Source organism: Callionymus lyra, chromosome 2, assembly GCF_982586985.1.
Source record: "Callionymus lyra chromosome 2, fCalLyr1.hap1.1, whole genome shotgun sequence".
Taxonomy (NCBI): domain Eukaryota; kingdom Metazoa; phylum Chordata; class Actinopteri; order Syngnathiformes; family Callionymidae; genus Callionymus; species Callionymus lyra.
This window is the reverse complement of record NC_141819.1, coordinates 28,008,987-28,027,467: the sequence shown is the minus strand read 5'-3', so window position 1 is coordinate 28,027,467 and position 18,481 is coordinate 28,008,987. Positions and strand designations below refer to the sequence as shown.

At 40.5% G+C, this 18,481-nt stretch overlaps 1 protein-coding gene across 3 annotated transcripts in view; it reads left to right on the top strand.

The window, feature by feature from the left end:
- tp63 (tumor protein p63) overlaps positions 1-18,481 on the top strand; it is a 30,638-nt gene that overhangs the window by 3,311 nt on the left and 8,846 nt on the right. For 2 of the 3 annotated variants that reach the window (XM_087784440.1, XM_087784439.1), the window contains exons 1-2: positions 8,040-8,659; positions 12,298-12,555. In XM_087784440.1, the coding sequence (XP_087640566.1) occupies positions 8,618-8,659; positions 12,298-12,555 (300 nt within the window). In that variant the 5' untranslated portion in view covers positions 8,040-8,617. Of the gene's footprint in view, positions 1-461; positions 597-668; positions 799-8,039; positions 8,660-12,297; positions 12,556-18,481 lie in introns of those variants that run through there. The other variant, XM_087784441.1, reaches the window with a different exon arrangement.

The window sequence follows — 18,481 nt, the reverse complement described above, 5'->3', positions numbered from 1 at the left end:
GGTCCTCCATCTCTCTCCCCCTCTAGGCCCGTCCAGCTGTACACATACCAAGAGTTGTGGCAGTGCTATCATATAGTCTTCAGGGGGAATTCCGCCCGTCTGTGACTCCCAGCGTGCGCCACTTCAGCAAGAACAATGGCGGGCTGCGCTCTGAAACAGGTGTAATGTTTCAAGGGAGCAGGTCAAAGTGGTCCGACTGAAAGGTGCATAATCACCATTATGTGTAGTACAAATATTCTGCATTATGCAGGCTGACTCCTCCACAATGGCATCGCTCTTCATGAATGACTGCCAGCACGACTCCTCCTTCTCCCGCTCCCCTCGGCTCGCTGGGTGGTCACCATCTTTCAATTCGCACACAGTGTTTGCTCACCGTGCAGGTTCTTCTTAATACCGAATGTGATGCTACAGATTTGACGAGGGCGTCTTGTGATGAGTTCATTGGTTTTATAATCTTCCAGATTAAGAGACCCCTCGGCTCGCCTGTCCTGGAGGGAGAGCTCGATCCTCAGTGCCATGTCTCAAAGTCAGTCGGCACAAACACCCGAGTTCCTGAATCAAGATGTTTTCAACCATCTGTTCGACATGTTGGACCAGTGAGTGATAATAACTTAAACCACATAAACCCAAAATTCAAGATGTTGATTTATCGTCACTTTTCATTTCAGATCTACCATTAATTCAATGCAGCCTATTGGGTTGAATATCACCGAAAGTCCAACTGATGGTTCTGCTGAGAACACAATTGAGATCAGCATGGACTGCATCACCATGCACCAGCCGGACCAGACAATAGCTGTGAGTACATGTGTTTAGTTTTGATCAAAACTACTACTATTACTGTCTGTCTATTAACAAGGAAGCCACTGCAATCAAAAAAACACAAAAAATCAATTGACTCTTGATAGTAATTGTGATTATTATTACTTATTCAGGTTATATTTTAACCAGTGCTTCTTTTCTCACATACAAGTTCAGTGGGTTAAAGATTATTTTACGCTTAACATATTATTTTGTTGGAACATGATCACAAATTGTAGGACTATTCTTGCTGATGGATGTTTTATTTAACAATGATAATGTGTGTTGGTGTTTTTATAGGCATAAGTAATATTGTTTAAAATCTATTTTGGCATTTTGAATTGTACATTTTCCATCTTATCTATTGTTTTGGAACACACTTCTACTTATTAGTTCATCACCTTGTGAAAGATTTGGATCAATATAGTAATACATTTGATTTAAAGACACTCAAGGTGTTGTTACTTGGAAACAAGTAGGCTTTTTTTATATCCTTTTATTTATTATTAAATGTATTGTTATTTATCTTAAACCAGAAATGAGGAGGTTTTAAGTGGCTTTTATTTTATCTCTATTTATCAACATTCATTTTTAAATTACATTTGTTAGTATTGTATTTATTATCAGATTTTTATTTATGGCCTGAGTATCTTTCAGCTTCAACACGGGTAAAAATATGAGTCATTTCTTTTGGGAAGTTCAAGATTATAATTCAAAACAGGAAATAAAACCTGGTCATTATGAAACTTGTCGCAATGACGGTCTGGACTTTTATCGTCTTAGTCACTGAGAATGCTCAACGACTTTATGTCTCGTATAGGTGAAGGAATTTCCCAGGAAAAGTGGTGCCGAGTTGCTCTGCAGGCCGTTTATCTGCTTTTGTCAGAGATGTTGTCTGAAACTGAATGATAATATCTTGTTTAGTGCTTGACCTGGGCGGCCCCTCAGAGACAGCCAGCCTCAGTTTAGGCTCACATGCTTGATGCATAACTTTAGGACGAGAGGGACATTTCATAGTCCCTTCTTTCAAATGAAAAGAATCCAACAAAAATTCAATTGAATTGGCTGGATTATGGTGATAACTCTATTTTGTGAGATATTGATTAATAGCATGTGCTATAACTCATTCAAATAAATAAATGAAATATGAGAGTTAATTGCCGTTTTGGGCTATTATTTCATTTATTTATTTATTAAATAATAATAAAACCAATGTAAACTATTAAGATTTACTTGGAAATTTGCAGTTTTTAAATGAATTGCAGCACAACAAATAAATTGAGGGAGACAAAGTTTTTATTTTTATTTACTCAACCATAAGTATTAACTCTGAGAAACGGGTTTGCGTTTCTATTGATGTCCAATAGTAAATAAAAGTACTTTCTGCTCACCGCCTGGTTTTCAAGGCCTTTTTAATGTCGTCCCATTAATCCCCATTAATTATTTTATGGTTGTATAAATGTTTTAATATATAATTCTAAATGTATAACTTTATTTGAAACAAGATAAATAACTCTGTGGGAAAGTATATATATTTAAATGTGTTGCACAAAGCTAGCTAGTATCCATTGCAAATACTTTCATGACTTTACTAGCTGATTGTTCAAAGTAAACAAGATACAAATCTAACATTGGTAGATTGGTTGTAATTTATTAATCTATTCAGGAAGGTTCTCTGGCACAAAATAATAAAAACTTCCCCACCCAAAGCATTACATTAGTCAAGGTTGTGAATTGAAACAATAATGCTAAACAAGTAAAACAAATTTATGGAAATATGGAAAAACTTTCCATATTTCCAAGTGATAGAGTTAGCCATTTGTATTTTTTTCCATCACCCTCTATGGTATTTAAATGCTAAAATCCCTGACTATAACCATGTTAACCCTCAACCCTCCAGAGGGATCAATAAAGTTTTATCTATCTAACAGACTCCTGCTGGAGGCATGCAGGGTTATCTGATTGAAAACGTGAACAGGAGCCAAATTATTTGGTCCCCAATCCAACCTGGAAAACTCTCTGTTGTGTCCGTGGTTTAAAAGGGTCAAGCAGTTGTACACTGGACCTGTTGAGAAACATCCTGTTAGTGGTGCTAGTGACGATGATGATGATGATGATGATGATGATGAGGTGCTCTTTCCCCTCCCTGTTCAGGAATGTTGATGTCCAGCCAGAATGGAAAAATATAGCAAATTAAATTTGTGTTCAGAGAGCTGAGTAATGCTAGCCTTCACATCCCCCCAGGGGGCCTGTGCTCTCTTGAACCGGTGATTAATTGCCCCACCTGCACCTCCCACCTTCACCAAGCTTGTGCGGGGTGTGGTGAGTGGCACGCCAGCGAGCCAGGGTGTGCTCGCGTGGGGCCAGGAACTTACCGACCCCCCCCCCCCTTTTTCACCGAAAAAAAAAAACTTTGGTCTGCAAAATCAGCCTCTCTCTTCTGCGGAGGTGCACCGCTTTCATGAGTCATTACACGGCTGCTCCGTGTTCTGTGCCCTCAGGGACTTATTTGTATTGTGTGAGGTTTATGTTTAATCTTAAATTCCTTTTTCTGCTGGATTTTTTTTCTTCCCTCTCTGGCTTCAGGGCAACAATTTAACACAGCACCTGCCTCTCTCTGCAAAGGTCCCACTGCTCATCTATCAATACGTGTCCTCCCCGTGTAAGAGTGGCGGGTGGCAACAAGGAGGAGGAGGAAGGGTGCAAACAGAGTATAGAATAACAGCAAGGAATGTAGCAGAAATAGTGGCAGGAGAAACGCTATATCCTACCCTAAACAGCTGATTTTGCACCCAGATAAAGCTGTGATCAGCTGTGCGTGGACGCCGCTGTGATGAGCAGAGGTCGAGGTCATTTTCTCTCACAGTTTATACAACTTTGCAAACACAGAGACTCACTCATCACCAGCCGGCCCTGAGCTCTTACTGCATGTTTGTGTTTGAGATCCTATTTTTCCTCCTCCTCTCTCCCCTTTCCTTTTTTATTCCAAGAATGTTGTTCAGCCTAATGATGCAAGACTAGGTGATATAACTAAGAATGTTGTCCATCTAATGTAGTGAGAATCTTTCTTGTGGTAGATGATCAGAAAAAATAGTTTAGGTACTTTAATATATTTACTGCTTGTGTAAAGAAAATTTACTTTTATCTTGTACTCTCCATCTGGACTGATGTACTGATATGATTTTTTTCTCAACCTTGAACCTTAACTCTATATGTTATTATATGGTATTATATTGTGGCATGATAATTGAGGATGTGTTGAAATACTTGTTACTCAATTTTGCATTTCATTGTGAATCCGTCCCCCGATTATGATCAAATCTATTTAAGTACATGATAGTGATGCATTACTAAACTTCACCTTAAATTAACTATTTTGTTCAAAGATTCCCCTTCATGGTTCTCATTTACCATCATTTTAACCCTGACATTACCAGGTACTTTTCTGTATTTAAATTAGTAAATTATCCATTGATCAGCAGTCGGACTTTCCCGTAAACCCACAACTCTTTCTCATTGAATCACTCAAATGCATCTTGTATGCGATATACTGTATATTATGACTCACCCAGATATAGAAAACCTCAGCTTTAACTGGCCCCTCAAATAAAAATACAGCCAGGAACACATGACATCCTCCCCCACTCAACCTTTGAAACCAATGGTACTTACATCAAATATCAGTTATTGTACTCAGAAGAAGGTTAAACTCATTTTACACCGAGATTCCGAGTAACAACAGCACACAACACTAGTCATTTCACTCTGTATGTTTAATCCAGGCTGCTAGGAAGCCAGCACATTAAGTACACGCTTAATAAGCACCTATTTTCCTTTTCATGCTCCACCAGTTTGCCTCCAGCATTTTATGAAGCATATTTTCTCCTCCAAACAACACTCTGGTCCACCTGAGTAATTACAGAGTCAGTGGAGACCTGGTTTGACTGGGTGAGAGGATTGTGAAGGAAGCCCCCCTAAACCCCTGATAGCCAAGATTTCTTAAATGAGGATATGTTTATACACTTTTACTTTGAACTTTTTATACAGTATCTCAGAGGATTAAAAAGATCTTTGAATTTCAGTGTTGGTTCAAGATGCTCTTGCTTTTAGTGTCCTTTTTTTTTGTTTTTATTCAGTTCATTTACAAAAACAATATAAAACGAAATACAGATTCAATGCAACTCGCTGCTAAGAACCAAGTTAATCAATTAAAAAAAGTATTTTAAGTTTTGCTTTTAGAGTTGGCTCAACAGATTATGTTTCTGAGCCAAAGGGTGTTTATTTATAAAGGTGTATATATATTTCAACAACAGAAGAGAAAGAAAGTATGTAAATCAGGGATCTGTTACAGAGCCAAGTGTGGCTCCTTCACCCACAGTTTAGAAATTACTCATTTAGAGAAGGAACATTCATATTTGAACAAATAATACCTATTTAATTTATATTGATTGAACTTTTTGAATGAAACTTGGATTGTTTATGAGTACAGTATGTTACTCTGACATTTAAATGAAATCAGATTGTTTTAGTTTGTTTGTTTATTAAATATATGTGAAGAGAAAAGATAAAGTTTTAAATTATGATTATTTGTTGAAGACTCAGATCAACAGTATATTATAACTTAATAATGTAAATGTTTTTTTCATCTTCAATATTGTGCTTTTTTTTTTATATAAATACAATACTTTTTTTGTTTTGTTTAATAGATTATACGAGATTAATATGCCTTTCTGATAAATGTCCTCTTTTGTGGCTCAGAGTGAGTTTTATTTACTAAATACTTTGATAAACGATACTAAGATAACAATGGCATAATGAGTCAGAGCTGTACAGTTTATTTACTGATAGGCCTATAAAATAAGTTTCTTTTATGAACCAATTGTTTAAAATGTGTACATCATTTCTGTATCTTTCCTTCAAATGAATGTATCATCATAACCACAGATTTTTATTTGTTTCTACAAATGTCTTTGCTGTTCTAAAACCTCTTTTATTTAATAAATATATTACATCAACTAAACAGCACCTGTCTAATTGGTACTTCCTTAAGAAGTATTGCACAGCTGCATGTTATATGCATCTTAATGATACAGGTAAAGTCAACATGGTGAAATTGTCTTCTGCTCCAATTTGTCTTTCTGAACGCTTCGCCACCCAAACAATGCTTCCGGTCAGTGTGGACGTGCTCACTATTGTTGAACAGGTGTCTGTGCAGCCACTGCAGCTTGACACTCGACACCAAACTAATCTTGGCGACTTAAGAAACAGTCACTTTTAAGGGAAGAAAAGCCGCTTTTGTCTGAGCCTCATGATCTGCTGGTCTTTAGCCGCTGCATTGCCCAACTCTCCAGTCGCTTTAAAACCTCTGTAGTCAAAAGACTTAACATCTCTTCACAACAATGGACAAAGCTGTTCCCATTTTATAGTCTTGTTGGTTTCAACTTTAAGGAGCAGTTGAAATATGAGGTTTTTTTTCCTAAGGACTTAACCCATATTTACATAGCAGACAAAAGAAGTAGAGTATTCGTTTTTTAATTTTTCTTTTTTTTGTTTGACGCAGTTCATTTACAGCTTTATCTGCCAGTGGGACCAGCAGCCTCCTCAGATGTCTCCATTGCACTGATAATAAATACTGAATCTGTTAGCTACTCACACCTCACCTCCACCCAGAGTTATGGGCAAAAATGTACATCCTTCCGCAAGTAGAGCACATACAGTCCACTGTCTACACTGGAAGTGCTGGCGATATTTACCCAGAGTACTTCCTGGCTGTGTTCTTCTGTTCGCTTGTTATTTTTCTGAATTGTCCTCTTGTCTGGGCTTCAGTACAAGATGGATGTTAGAGACGAGCAGTATGGAGGTATCTGGACGTCTTTTTGGAGTAAGATGAAGACGAAGACTGAACTATAATCGTTACATTAAAATGGCATTTTCTGCCTGTAACTATAAAAAGGACAGATTATTTCTGAGGGTGAGTAGAAAATGGATAAAATTTGAATTTTCAATACATGATTTTTGGTGGTGTTTACCATCTGGGGCCATGAACCTTCGGATTTATCACTCAGTAAACAGAGTACTTTCTTCTTCACACATACTGTGTGTGCTGTGCGATCAAGTACAGCAGTGCTACTGCTACCTGCTCTTGATAGTAATGCTATTAATTATGTTCTGCTTAAGGAAGTAAATGAACCAGACAGATACAATCAATATCAAAATATTGCGTAAAACTAATATGAGTGGCTTCGCTCCCTCTCTTCTCCTCCTGTTTAAAGCCTGTTGTTTTTCAGCCTCTTGTTTATTGTGTAATTGATTATTTATTCAAAGAACTTCATGTTGTATTCAGATGCATATTCAGTTACAAGGCGTCAGTGGTACTTGTAAACAGCAGCCACATACTGCTTCTCTCTCTCATCCCCAAACACCAGCTATTCTAACTTCTTTGCAGAAGTCAATGAATGTTGTTTTAGCATAATTAGAAGTTTGTTTGGTGGAGCTAATTATCCCCCTCAGAAGGTCTGGCTCGGCCCCTGAATGAAGTGGAGGCAGCAGGGTAGCTCGCTCGGATCGGACTCTTTTAAGTGTTGATTTGCAGACCTGTAAGCCTCGCGGCCTCGGGGGGTGACCAGGGTGTGGCGGCTGATTGTAGACACCGACTTCGGGTCATAGTTGTGCTTAAGTCTTCAGACAGCTTTCAAACCATTCTGACCGCGGGGCAGCAGCTTCAGCCCTCTGGCTCAGAGTAATAGAAGTGATTTGTGCCTGAGTGACCAGTCTCCACCCTGGTCATCTAACAGATGGTAACACCCACTTTATGTGCGCACCAGCGGTCGGACTAATACATCATCTCAAACGACGGCCTCAAATTATTCCAGTTTCCCCTAAATCAACAATCTATTTTGATGTTTTATTTTAAGATGGATCTTCACTGTGGCTCCTTTTTATCAAGATAAAAAACTATTTTCTTAAAATCCCTGATTTACTTGTTATTTGTATAGTTACAATGTATATATTGCTAATCATTTATTGAATTAAAGTGCTGGTTTATTTCCATGTCTTCACAAATGAGATGTTTCAATGCAAGAACACACACCTACACACACTCTCACACACACACCCACACACACAGAGGGCATGTTACCAAAACACATCTACACCAGTCATCTCTGATAGATACAAGTAATCAACAGGAGTCACTCTGTCTTTCTGGGGGTTGTCTATTCAGATGTCTGGGGGGGGTCTGGAGGAGAGCGATTCTCATGCTAATGGCTACTGTAGATGTAGATGACACTGTGACACCAACACATCACTCTGCAACGTCACTGCTGAGCGGTTAAATCATCTTTACTTATTTTCTTTTTAAAGAGGTTTTCTTGTCCATAATCATCATATATGTGACCATTACATCAATACAACAGCTTATTTTTAAATGTGTTTACAGAATTTTTTCTTTTTTTTTTCCGATATTTAAAAATGTGACATCTTGAAACATCAGCACAATTTTGATTTGACTTCCATCTGCAGTTTGATTTTACGCGTTCACCTTAAAGAGACACTTAGAATCCAAGGGAATGGTGAAGGACGTGATGCTTTCTCTGGAGATGGGTGTGGATTCAGGTATTGGACAGGTAGCTCCTTAGACCCCTCCCCTCTTCTTCTCGGTATATATGATCTTCCAATAGATCCCCATTGAAGCTTCTTGCTTGTCCACCTAGCATCTGTAGTTACTATCAGTCCTTCAGACTGGGCAATAGAGATTTATAGAACCCTGGAGCCAGTGGAGCAAACAGCAGCAGCTCTGCTCAATCTCAGCGCCAACATGTTGTATCTGGAAACGGGGACCGCCACATCCTACAGTGAGGTAAGGCTGGCGCTCGGTGAGAGGACAAGATCTTCACTAGATCTTCGCTTCTTCTGCAACGTTTTTATCTGATGTATCTATATTATATTTATTTATTATAGTTTACTAATGTCATTACAGAGCTGATGATGGTTTGTATATTTGCGCACCATCAGAATATACCCTTGCAACTGATGTGAATGTAAACACTTTGATCACTTACGATCACATTCGGCCTCGAAAAATGGCAAAATTTGGAGCACTTGCTTGATATTTAGGATTAATGGACGGGTTTTTTGTAGGCCTCTGATTTCTATCCGCGGTGTGTATTTAGATGAAGACAGAAGACACTGTGTGTGTGGTCCTGTGGACTAACACTTCCTGTTTTTCTTTGCAATTGTTTAAAATTGATTTTACAGCTTTTTTTTCACTGTCTGCCTAAAACTTGTTGTCAACAAGGGGGTCTAAGGTGCAGATACAGTGATGCATCTGTGATTCCACTTTAGTAAATCAGTGCTGCGTCATTTTTCCCTTCCAATATTTTTCTTCAATCTCTTTTTATTTTCAATTCTACAACTGTATTTGCAAGTTGTAACGTTTTTAAACATTTTTATTTATTTATTTATATTTTTAAATAAACTTGGAACTGAAAGGCCTTCTATGAAAGAATACCTCTTCATCTGTCCTTTTGTGAGGATAATCAGTAAAGAAAAAATATTTTTGTACCATGAAGTGTCTGAATAAAGTTAATTTTAATTCATTCAATTGCATGTATTCATTAAACACATCGGCAAATATTTGGTTTAACACTTAATCAATTTGTAATGGAAATGTAAGGGATGGTGTATCTAGATTTTAAGTTTCACAACCTTAAAACAGAATAGGTATTATAATCATAATTTCATAAAAATAAATATATTATTTCCTTGGTAACCTTAAAGATTTATTCTTCAACGTATCCTTTTCCCAAATCCCCCTTCCTTGCTTCACTTTGAATGTCTAACATCTCGCGCAGAGTCACATTCTCATATTGCAGGTTGTAGATAGCAGGTGTGTCATGGTGCTGTCTTTTAAGGTGTTGAGCGGGGGGGTCTTTAAGTGGTGTCCGGCTCTGTCCCCCACTCCAGTGTGTGTAAAGTATCGGGTTCCCCCATTACCCCCCCACCCCAGTCTCCTGGGAGCCGATGCTGCCATTAGAATGTGGCTGGCCAGGCGTTGCTGTTTAGTCCTCAATCTTAATTGCTTTAATGGTGTGTTGATGTTGATACAATCACCGGCCTTGCCCACCCCAGCAAGTAAAAGGTGTGTAGATAGACCCCCACCTCAAGCCCATTCCTCTATTCAGCCTTTAATGACTCCCTCCCCTTCCCTGTGGTCACTCATCACAGACCTTTACACACCTTATGTTTTAGCCCAAGGTACACATAGTAGGTGAGCAAAGGGCTGGAATGGGAGTTATTTCTACATGCCCTCAAGGCAGGGTCTACCCTGGTTCCTCTCATCTAGAGATGTCAGGGGCTACATGGCGGGAATACAGTTAGTTTGGTTTGACTTTTAGATTCAATGTTTAATGGATATATATACGCAAATGAAATTGGTAAATGAATTCAGATGAACTAACTTGTCTTTATTTTTATCAAGACCCTCAACTCGCTATAAGCGTGCAGTATAACTGTAAGCCATCTCTCAAGTCCACTCATTTGTACCTCTTGAGATCACAAAAATACACCTACTACGGACCTGGTTCTGAATTTGGCCCTAGCATAGCATCGGACATCAACAACGATCATCTCCTCTTCCTGTTGACGCTCACTGCTGAGCCCAGCACTTATCCCAGACAAAGAATTGAGCTTGAAAGCCTCAGACAGCACTTGCTTTAGAGAAAAAAAACTGTATTAGAGGTTGTTGTCGATGCCAAAGCTGCTGATTTACTGTTCTGCTGCTCAGCAGCTCTGAGAAAAAGGCTGAAACTAAGCATCGGCTGTAAAGAGAAGGAATTTTTAAGAGCAGCTAAAGCCGTTATTAAATAGTGGCTGTATTATAGTGGAATAAGATCTGATTAAAGGAAAGGTCTTACACTCACTTGTACAAGCTTTTTACAAATCCACTTCCACTCCATTAAACTTTTAGACACGGTGATGTTTTTACTTTAGCGCCAGATCTCAGTTTCTGCTTTGTTCTCAGCAGCTATGTTTGATCTTGATATTATTAGGGTGTTATCCTTCGCCCTGTATTTAATGGGAAGTGTTCCGTGTCAGGTGATTCATTCCTTTTTTTCCCCACTTTCATCTGATTTTTTGGCATCCAACGTTCCCATAGGACGATATTAGACATTGATAATTGTTGCCTGTCAGCTTCAACTGAAGATGAATGAGCCGGAGTTGGCAGGTTGTGTGTGGGTTCCAGCATCCCTCCGAGTATAATTCTAGTTTTAGGCTGTGTCATTGAGTCGCTATATTCTCTACAGAATCCCTTACAACACAAATTGTGAACCAGGAAATGGAAAAATCTGTCGACATTGTCAGAACGTCAACTTCGACCACAGCGGGCCCTTTCAGTGCAGCCTTTTGTCAAGGAGTGTGTGTTGAGGGGAGTCCTCCCCCATGTTGACGGGTTCTCTCACTTCTCCTCTAACACCTGCATGCCCGCTGTGATGGTTGGAGAGAAGGGCTCTCGTAAAGCCCCGCTGACAATGTTTCCGGGGGTTTTAAGCAGCATTATGCTGCACAAAGTCGGACCCTCATTCCTAAAAAGAAAAGCTTCCCTGTGGCAGAGTTGCACAATGATGTTGAGGTCGACTCGGATGACCTCTCTCAGGTGTGTCTGTCTGACGGCGTGTGTCAATCTGACGCTGATAATTCGGCAAGCATTGCTTCATACGTCACTCGCTGTGATGGATTGCCTGAAAGTGACCTGGTCAACCTGGCACACCTGGCATGGTGATGGGCGTGAGCCGGGCAGCTGTGATCCGCAATGCTTGAAATAAACAAGAGGCCCGAAGAGATTAATGGCCCTCTAAAGAGCGAGGGCCATGGCACCTCATACAGGAATGTGCCATTTATAAATGGAACGGAATTAAGTGACTGGCAAGTCGAGCGCAGAGAAAAGAAGCTGGCAGCAGCCCAGAAGTTTCCTCCGACCAAAAAGATAATATAACTCAATCCCGCCCGTCTGAATAGCTGTGTCTGTCGAGGGGGGCGGCTCGGCATCCAGGAAGCGTGCTGGCTGGTTACCTTCGGTACTCAAATCACTTTCAGGGGTGTAAACATGTGGGTTCTTTGGGTAACTCGATAATGACCACAACACCAGGGGGTCGGTTTGTGTTACATTCCCCAAAACTTGTTATGCTTGACCCTGTACTTTCATGAAACCGCTTCTTGTTTTTGTCAATGTGTCAACCCTTATACAATTATTGAATGTCTATTGTAAAGCTCATAATTAGAGCAACTGTGAAAATGTGCCCAAAGTGAATAACAAAGGCTTTGGCACGAGTCCATCCGGTTGTGACAGGCAGCAGGTTTGTGTGTTTGCTGGCTTACTGGGTTGACGCTGATACAATAACAACAATAACTCATTATTAACCCGTTTGTTTGCCTAACAAAAGTAATAAACTGGTTGTCAACTGACTCATTTCTCTCCTCCCCTTCCCTCCTGTCCAGTCGCAGTATACCAACCTGGGGCTCCTGAACAGCATGGATCAGAACATCCAGAACGGGGGCTCCACCTCGACCAGCCCGTACAACAACGACCACGCACAGAACAACGTGACGGCACCGTCTCCCTATGCCCAGCCCAGCTCCACGTTTGACGCACTCTCCCCCTCGCCAGCCATCCCCTCCAACACAGACTACGCAGGGCCCCACACCTTTGATGTGTCCTTTCAGCAGTCCAGCACAGCAAAGTCTGCCACCTGGACAGTAAGTCCACTTTTTTTTTTTCACGAATTTATGAGGGTCTTCCACTGAACACAAGTTAGCGTAGAACCTTGTATTGTTGCAAACAAGACAATGATTTAGGATCGGCTCTTTGTTATGAACTGATTATTCATCAGGTATGACTAATGTAGTCTTTGATTTAAGCCTTTTTTTTTTTCTTTCTACAAATGAGTTCTCATGAGGCGGCGTACATGAATGCCAGGCAGGTTGGAGCTGTCATTGAGGTGGTGATTTGTCTGCGTAGAGGTTGAGGGGGAAGCGTCAAAGCGAGCGTCTTATCTGACTATCTTTGCTCCAGGCAGACTATTGAGGCAGATTTAGCTAGAAGTCTTGCATTGCTCAACCTAAATTGGCAAGAATGTAACCTGAGATGTATCACTGAAGATTGCGAGTGAGCCCGCAGGCGCTTCTTGCTAAATCTCAGAAATTACACTGAAATTAATGACAGCGGGGGAAACAACAGTTAAGGAGATTTATCGTTTTAAATCTACAAAACAATCCTGGATAAATAGTGTTAAAAATGTGGGGTGAAGGTCACGCTAATCGCCAGCGGAGAAAAGTGGTCGATGAAAGAGGCAACAACTGTCAGTCCAGGTGTGGTGTTGCTCCATGTGGCGGGATGTCACCGTGTGGTGCTCAGTAAACCCACACAACCAGCTCCTCCTGCTCTGTCATTATGCATGACAGGGCTGAACGACAGCTGTTGCGTCACGACTCCACCTGCTCGCATGTTTATATGTCTGCATGAGCCGGATTAAAACATCCATCGTGGTGTGTGTGTAAACTGTCGAGGACACTTCACTCACTGCCAGGTTCACACTTGTGTACAGTAAAAATATTTCCCTGACCACATGGGTCATTTATTTATAATATGCCTTAATAGACACAATCACTATTCAAAGTTGTCGTCTGAAGGTTTTCTCAGGTAGTTTCCACAGATACAGACCAGGTGAGATGTTACACACACAACATGTCATCTTCATCAACTCCAGGTTCCTCAATTAAGTAAGCAGTCTTCAAAATCAGGGAGTGCTGGGCGACATGGTCCTCGGCCACGCCAAGTCTGGGATTGCGACATTTACCCGATTCCCACACTCATCCCTCTCATTTTCACTGGCCAAAAACAAAAGTGTTTGTCTGATGTGGAACTGTGAGGAGGTTCAGAGACAAGGCACGCCCCGAAGCCTGAGCTGCCTCAAGACGTCCTCGTCACTGTCCCACGATCACAACACATGATGCAAGACTGATTTATGTAGTCAGACTGAAAATACAATAATGTGTTCAACTTCATTCTTACTTACATTACTTACTTACTTACTTATTTACTTACTTACTTACTTTATTCACCAACAATAAGCACTGATGCGGAGCCACGTGCAGTGTTGTGCAGTTAAGTCCATCTGACTTTATTTACGTCAAGTTGAAAATGTTACAAACTAGTGAAATAAGAAAGATTATCCATGGAGGGAAATGGTTTCTGAATTTAAAGATATACATTTTTAACAAATAATTAAACATTTTATATTCAAAAATTGTCACGTATATGTTTTTTTTTTTTTTTACAAAAAATAAGCCTTAAGACTAGTTCTAATGGGTAAAATACAAACTCCTTGTGATTAAGCATTATAATGAAATGTTGTTTTAATGGACTTAACATATGTTATTTTTCCTAGGAGTTTTATTTGTTTTTATGTGGAGGTCGGTCCGTGAATATATAGCAGACACTTAACCAGCCTGCACTGGAAAAAATTGGCCACCTCTACTCTAGATGACAGACCATAATGATTTTTGAATAACGTTGTTCTGCTTCTAATCCAAATAGATCTGTGTATTTTAGTTTTTGAATTTGGACACCCAAATAGTCTCATTTATGTCCTCACTTATTGGTGCAATAGTTATATATAGAAAACAAAAATATAATAATTAAAAACTCTTAAAAATATATTTTTAAATAAACTTAAACCCAGAGCAAATGCATTAGGGAACATCAAATTGAAAAACTATTTTTGGGGGAGTAAGACCTCATTTTGTGACATGAGGGCTTTTTTTAACAAGTGAGAAGTTCCTGTCTTACTCTTTATTTTCATGAATCTTGAGATCAATCCCTTTTTTCCTCTTGAAACCCGACACCAGGTGAGTGAGGTAAGTAAAGAAATCTGGTGCAATAACAAGCAGGATCACACAGCTGTATCTAGTGACAAAGATGTCACGGCGGTGGATTTGCTCAGTGCATAGGTGCACTAATACTCCCTTTTTGAAGGCTCGTGGGATCTTCCACAGGACTTAGTGGACTTGTGTACCGTGCGTTTTGATGACTGTTCTTTAGGAGACACACCTAATCCACAACCCACACCTTAACCTCTTCCTGTCTGGGATGAAGGTGACACACACACACACACACACACACACACGTCACATTTACCAGAAATGATCCCGTTCCGTTTCCTCGCTGGCACCGGCCCCTCTGTGGTGTCACTTTCTTTATCATTTGTTTCGGGTCACATTTATGTCAGGGAGGTTTCTTTGCCTCCCTGAATGAGTGGAATGTGGGAAAAGAGCGGCTATTGTGGACTCCGGGTCCTACTATTGTCAGCAGGAAGATTGGTCGTGTTTGCCGTGTGTATTAGCTGCCACCAGGTATATTCTTGAAAGAAGAGGAATGTCATGGTTGGGCCCATGATTGAGGCGCTGCACAGCTCCAGGGATTACAGTAATGGATTGAGGGCCTGTGGATAATACTTGTGTAAATATTGTGTGCCTCTTTCTTGAACCCGCTGCTCTTGGAAGTGGGCTCTGTCTTTGGGAGAGTTAAGCTTGATGCTCGCATCTCACATTGCGCCGCAGGAGGAGGAGAGCACTTGAATGCTTGCAGAGAAGAGTGCTTCAGCGAAAGGCTGCAAGACCCAGCTTGTCCCGGGAACATCTGCGGGCCCGTCCCACGCCTCACGAGATGGGGCCAGGACTTGTTTGTGTCAAGATGCTTGTCACGACTCGTCTGACTCTGAGAGACAAGCCCTGAGAGCGAGAGATAGAAGGAAAAGTCGATGGGGGGAGTTTTTTTTTTTTTTTAAATAAAAGCCAAAGTTGAAAGCTTTTTTTATTTTCTTTTGCAAAGATAGGAATGATGAGGTTTCACCATAATTGTTGTGGAAAAGCCCATCGCCTTGTCTACGCTAACAAGCTTCGTATTTACCCCCAATAACACAGTGTCACATTGACATTTCTACGATGATGAATCACAGGAAAGAACAATAAAACTGCTGTAAAGATCTAAAAAGACGTGACATATAAGGGGCACAACACATTCTTATTGTCTCGACTTCCATCTGCACCTAACTCGCGCTTTTTTAAGAGTTGTAGTGGATCAACAGATTTTAAAACCAGGGTTCCGCAGCTACTTAAAAAGTGATAAAAAGCATTAAATTCAGTCATCTAAAAAGGGCATTAATTGGCATTAGAATATCTTTGAACACATTTTCAAAAGTTAAAAATGTGATCAGATGATAAGGAGGATTTTATGTTGGTTCTCAAAAATATATTGTAACATTTATTCATTATTTAAAGAATCATTTTCAGATCGATGTGCAATCTTAATAGCAGATGCACTCAAAAAGATGCACGAAACACTTCTCGACGTTCATGGAGAAACTTTGTAAAGAGGCGCTTGATTCAAGGCAACACGGGAAGGTGCAAATTCAATGAGTATTGAACCACCTTTTTTTTTGGCTGAAGGCAAAACCAGATAACATGTACAAAGATTTCTTCAATTTAATTTTAAATGGAATAAAAAAAAGTCTGGAATTTAGCTTTCCTTAAGCTGTGGGAACCCAATACAAAGTTCGTTTTTCTTCTCTTGCTGCTGCTTCTACCATTTTTCCACAATTTTTTCTTGAGATTTGTCAATGGTCAGGTTTGTTAACAGTAATTAGCCACTATTGGTGTCAAGCGAGCGATGCGTTCACCGGCGACAGAGCTGGTTCAAAGAGCAGCGTGTAATTGGCTAATCCTCACGAGGACAGATTAGTGTCGGCTGGTTAAACATGATGCCACTTGTGAGCAGGTTCACCTCTGCTCAGGTGACTTGACAGCAGTCGGGTGGTCAAGAATGAGGGGTCCTAAAAAAAAGTTCTCTAGCTCCTCAGAGGCCATCTTGTGTTCCAGCGGTGAATCGAGGAAGCAAAGAAGGGGGAAAAAAGCTCCTTATTATTGTAGAATTAAACAGGTTTGGGAGAAGCTGCAGGCATGACACGACTTGTCAGGTATGAAGAAGACAAGACCAGAGGCGCCAAACGCTGCTTGTTTAAGGCCCGATGTTTGTCAGGACTTGACTTCTGCATGCGCCCGCAGCGCCTGTCAGGGAGAGAAGAACGCTACAGCTGTGGGCCTGCCTCAACCTGCACGGGAAGTCTGTATTTATGTGTTCACGTTGCCAGCAGTAAAAAGTCATGGCACACACAGAGAACACTGTACAAGAACAAATGTTAAGAGTCGCAAGATTGTCCTGATGGACTCTCTTGTTCAGTCGGGGTCACGTGCGCTGGTTCGGAAAACGGTCTCAGACACGGTAGCGAAGCATCTTTGTGTTTTTTTCCTGACTGGTTTAATTCCCTCTATGACCAATGAAAGGCTCATAATTACACGTTCGCACCTGAGCGCCGCGCCCTGTGTGAGCCACTCAATCCCATCAGTCAACTCCGCATCCTCCACCCTGAACACTGTTAGCTTTAGCAACCTTTCAGCAGTCAGCAGCTCCTGCCTCCTCCTCTGAGCAAACACATGCCAACGCATAGTTGTGCTCGCAAAGTTTGTAGCTGCAGGGCTGGGATGGTTCTGCTGCGGGTGTGTGAGGGAGACGGTGAGATACCATCTAAACAAACTTTGGTTTGATGCCACTAACATCCCTGGTCGGAATTATTCAAAACATCACATAGACCCCCCCCTTTACGGCTCTCTTTGCTCAGCGTCTCCACCTCATTTAACAGATTGACAGAGGATTGTATCAGGTATGGAGCGAGGGGCAGCCATTTATCTTTGTTAGCTGCCTTCTTCCAGAGGACGGCTGGTGGAGGTGCTTTGATTTGAAGGAAGGCTCTGAGACCGGAGGTGTTGACGTACATGTCTCGCAGCCTGAACGCTTTGCTTAGACACAAATATCAAATCAGAAAACTCTTTGTTTACACAACATGGCTCAGTTTAATGCTGATTTTGTTTCTATCGCTCGATAACATCGCAGTTTTAATGAGGTCACTTGAGGACTCTTAATTTAAGAGTCTTAGACGTATGTTCAGGTTCCAGCCGAGGAGAGGAGGACAGATAGTCCAGGTTTAAAGTCAAGTACTGGGACTTTAATGGAGCTGCAGTCAGAGCGTCGACTCGGGTTCACCCAGAAGTGGCGCCGACAGATCTGGTGCAGGAGAGACTTCAGCGATTTGTTTTACACACTCCAACTCTTCCTGTTAGTAACAATCGAGTCGCTGGTGGTTGTCACCTCTGAAAGTTGATACATTATTCACACATGAACCTGCATCACAACACACACATTCTTCAGTGGATCCAGAAAATATATTTCCTGAATATGTTTTGTTCGTTTTTGTTGAGGGAGGTGACATGATACAAAAAACAACAATGAACTAAAAAAGGCAGAAATAAATTATTTACTTGGAAACAAACAAGCATGTGAGATTATTTTAGATATATTTTTAAAAAAATAATAGAGAAGAACACATGCAGGGAAAAAACAACAAGTAATTAAAATAATATATTAATATAAAAAGTATATTCTTTTTAAATAATCCTCATATTTAGAGATTAAGTTTAAAGTGCAGATGAAAATGTAGGAAACAATGGAAGAAATAGAATAATATTGTAGAGCAAAACAGATGATAATACCAGAGTTAAAAATGAAATA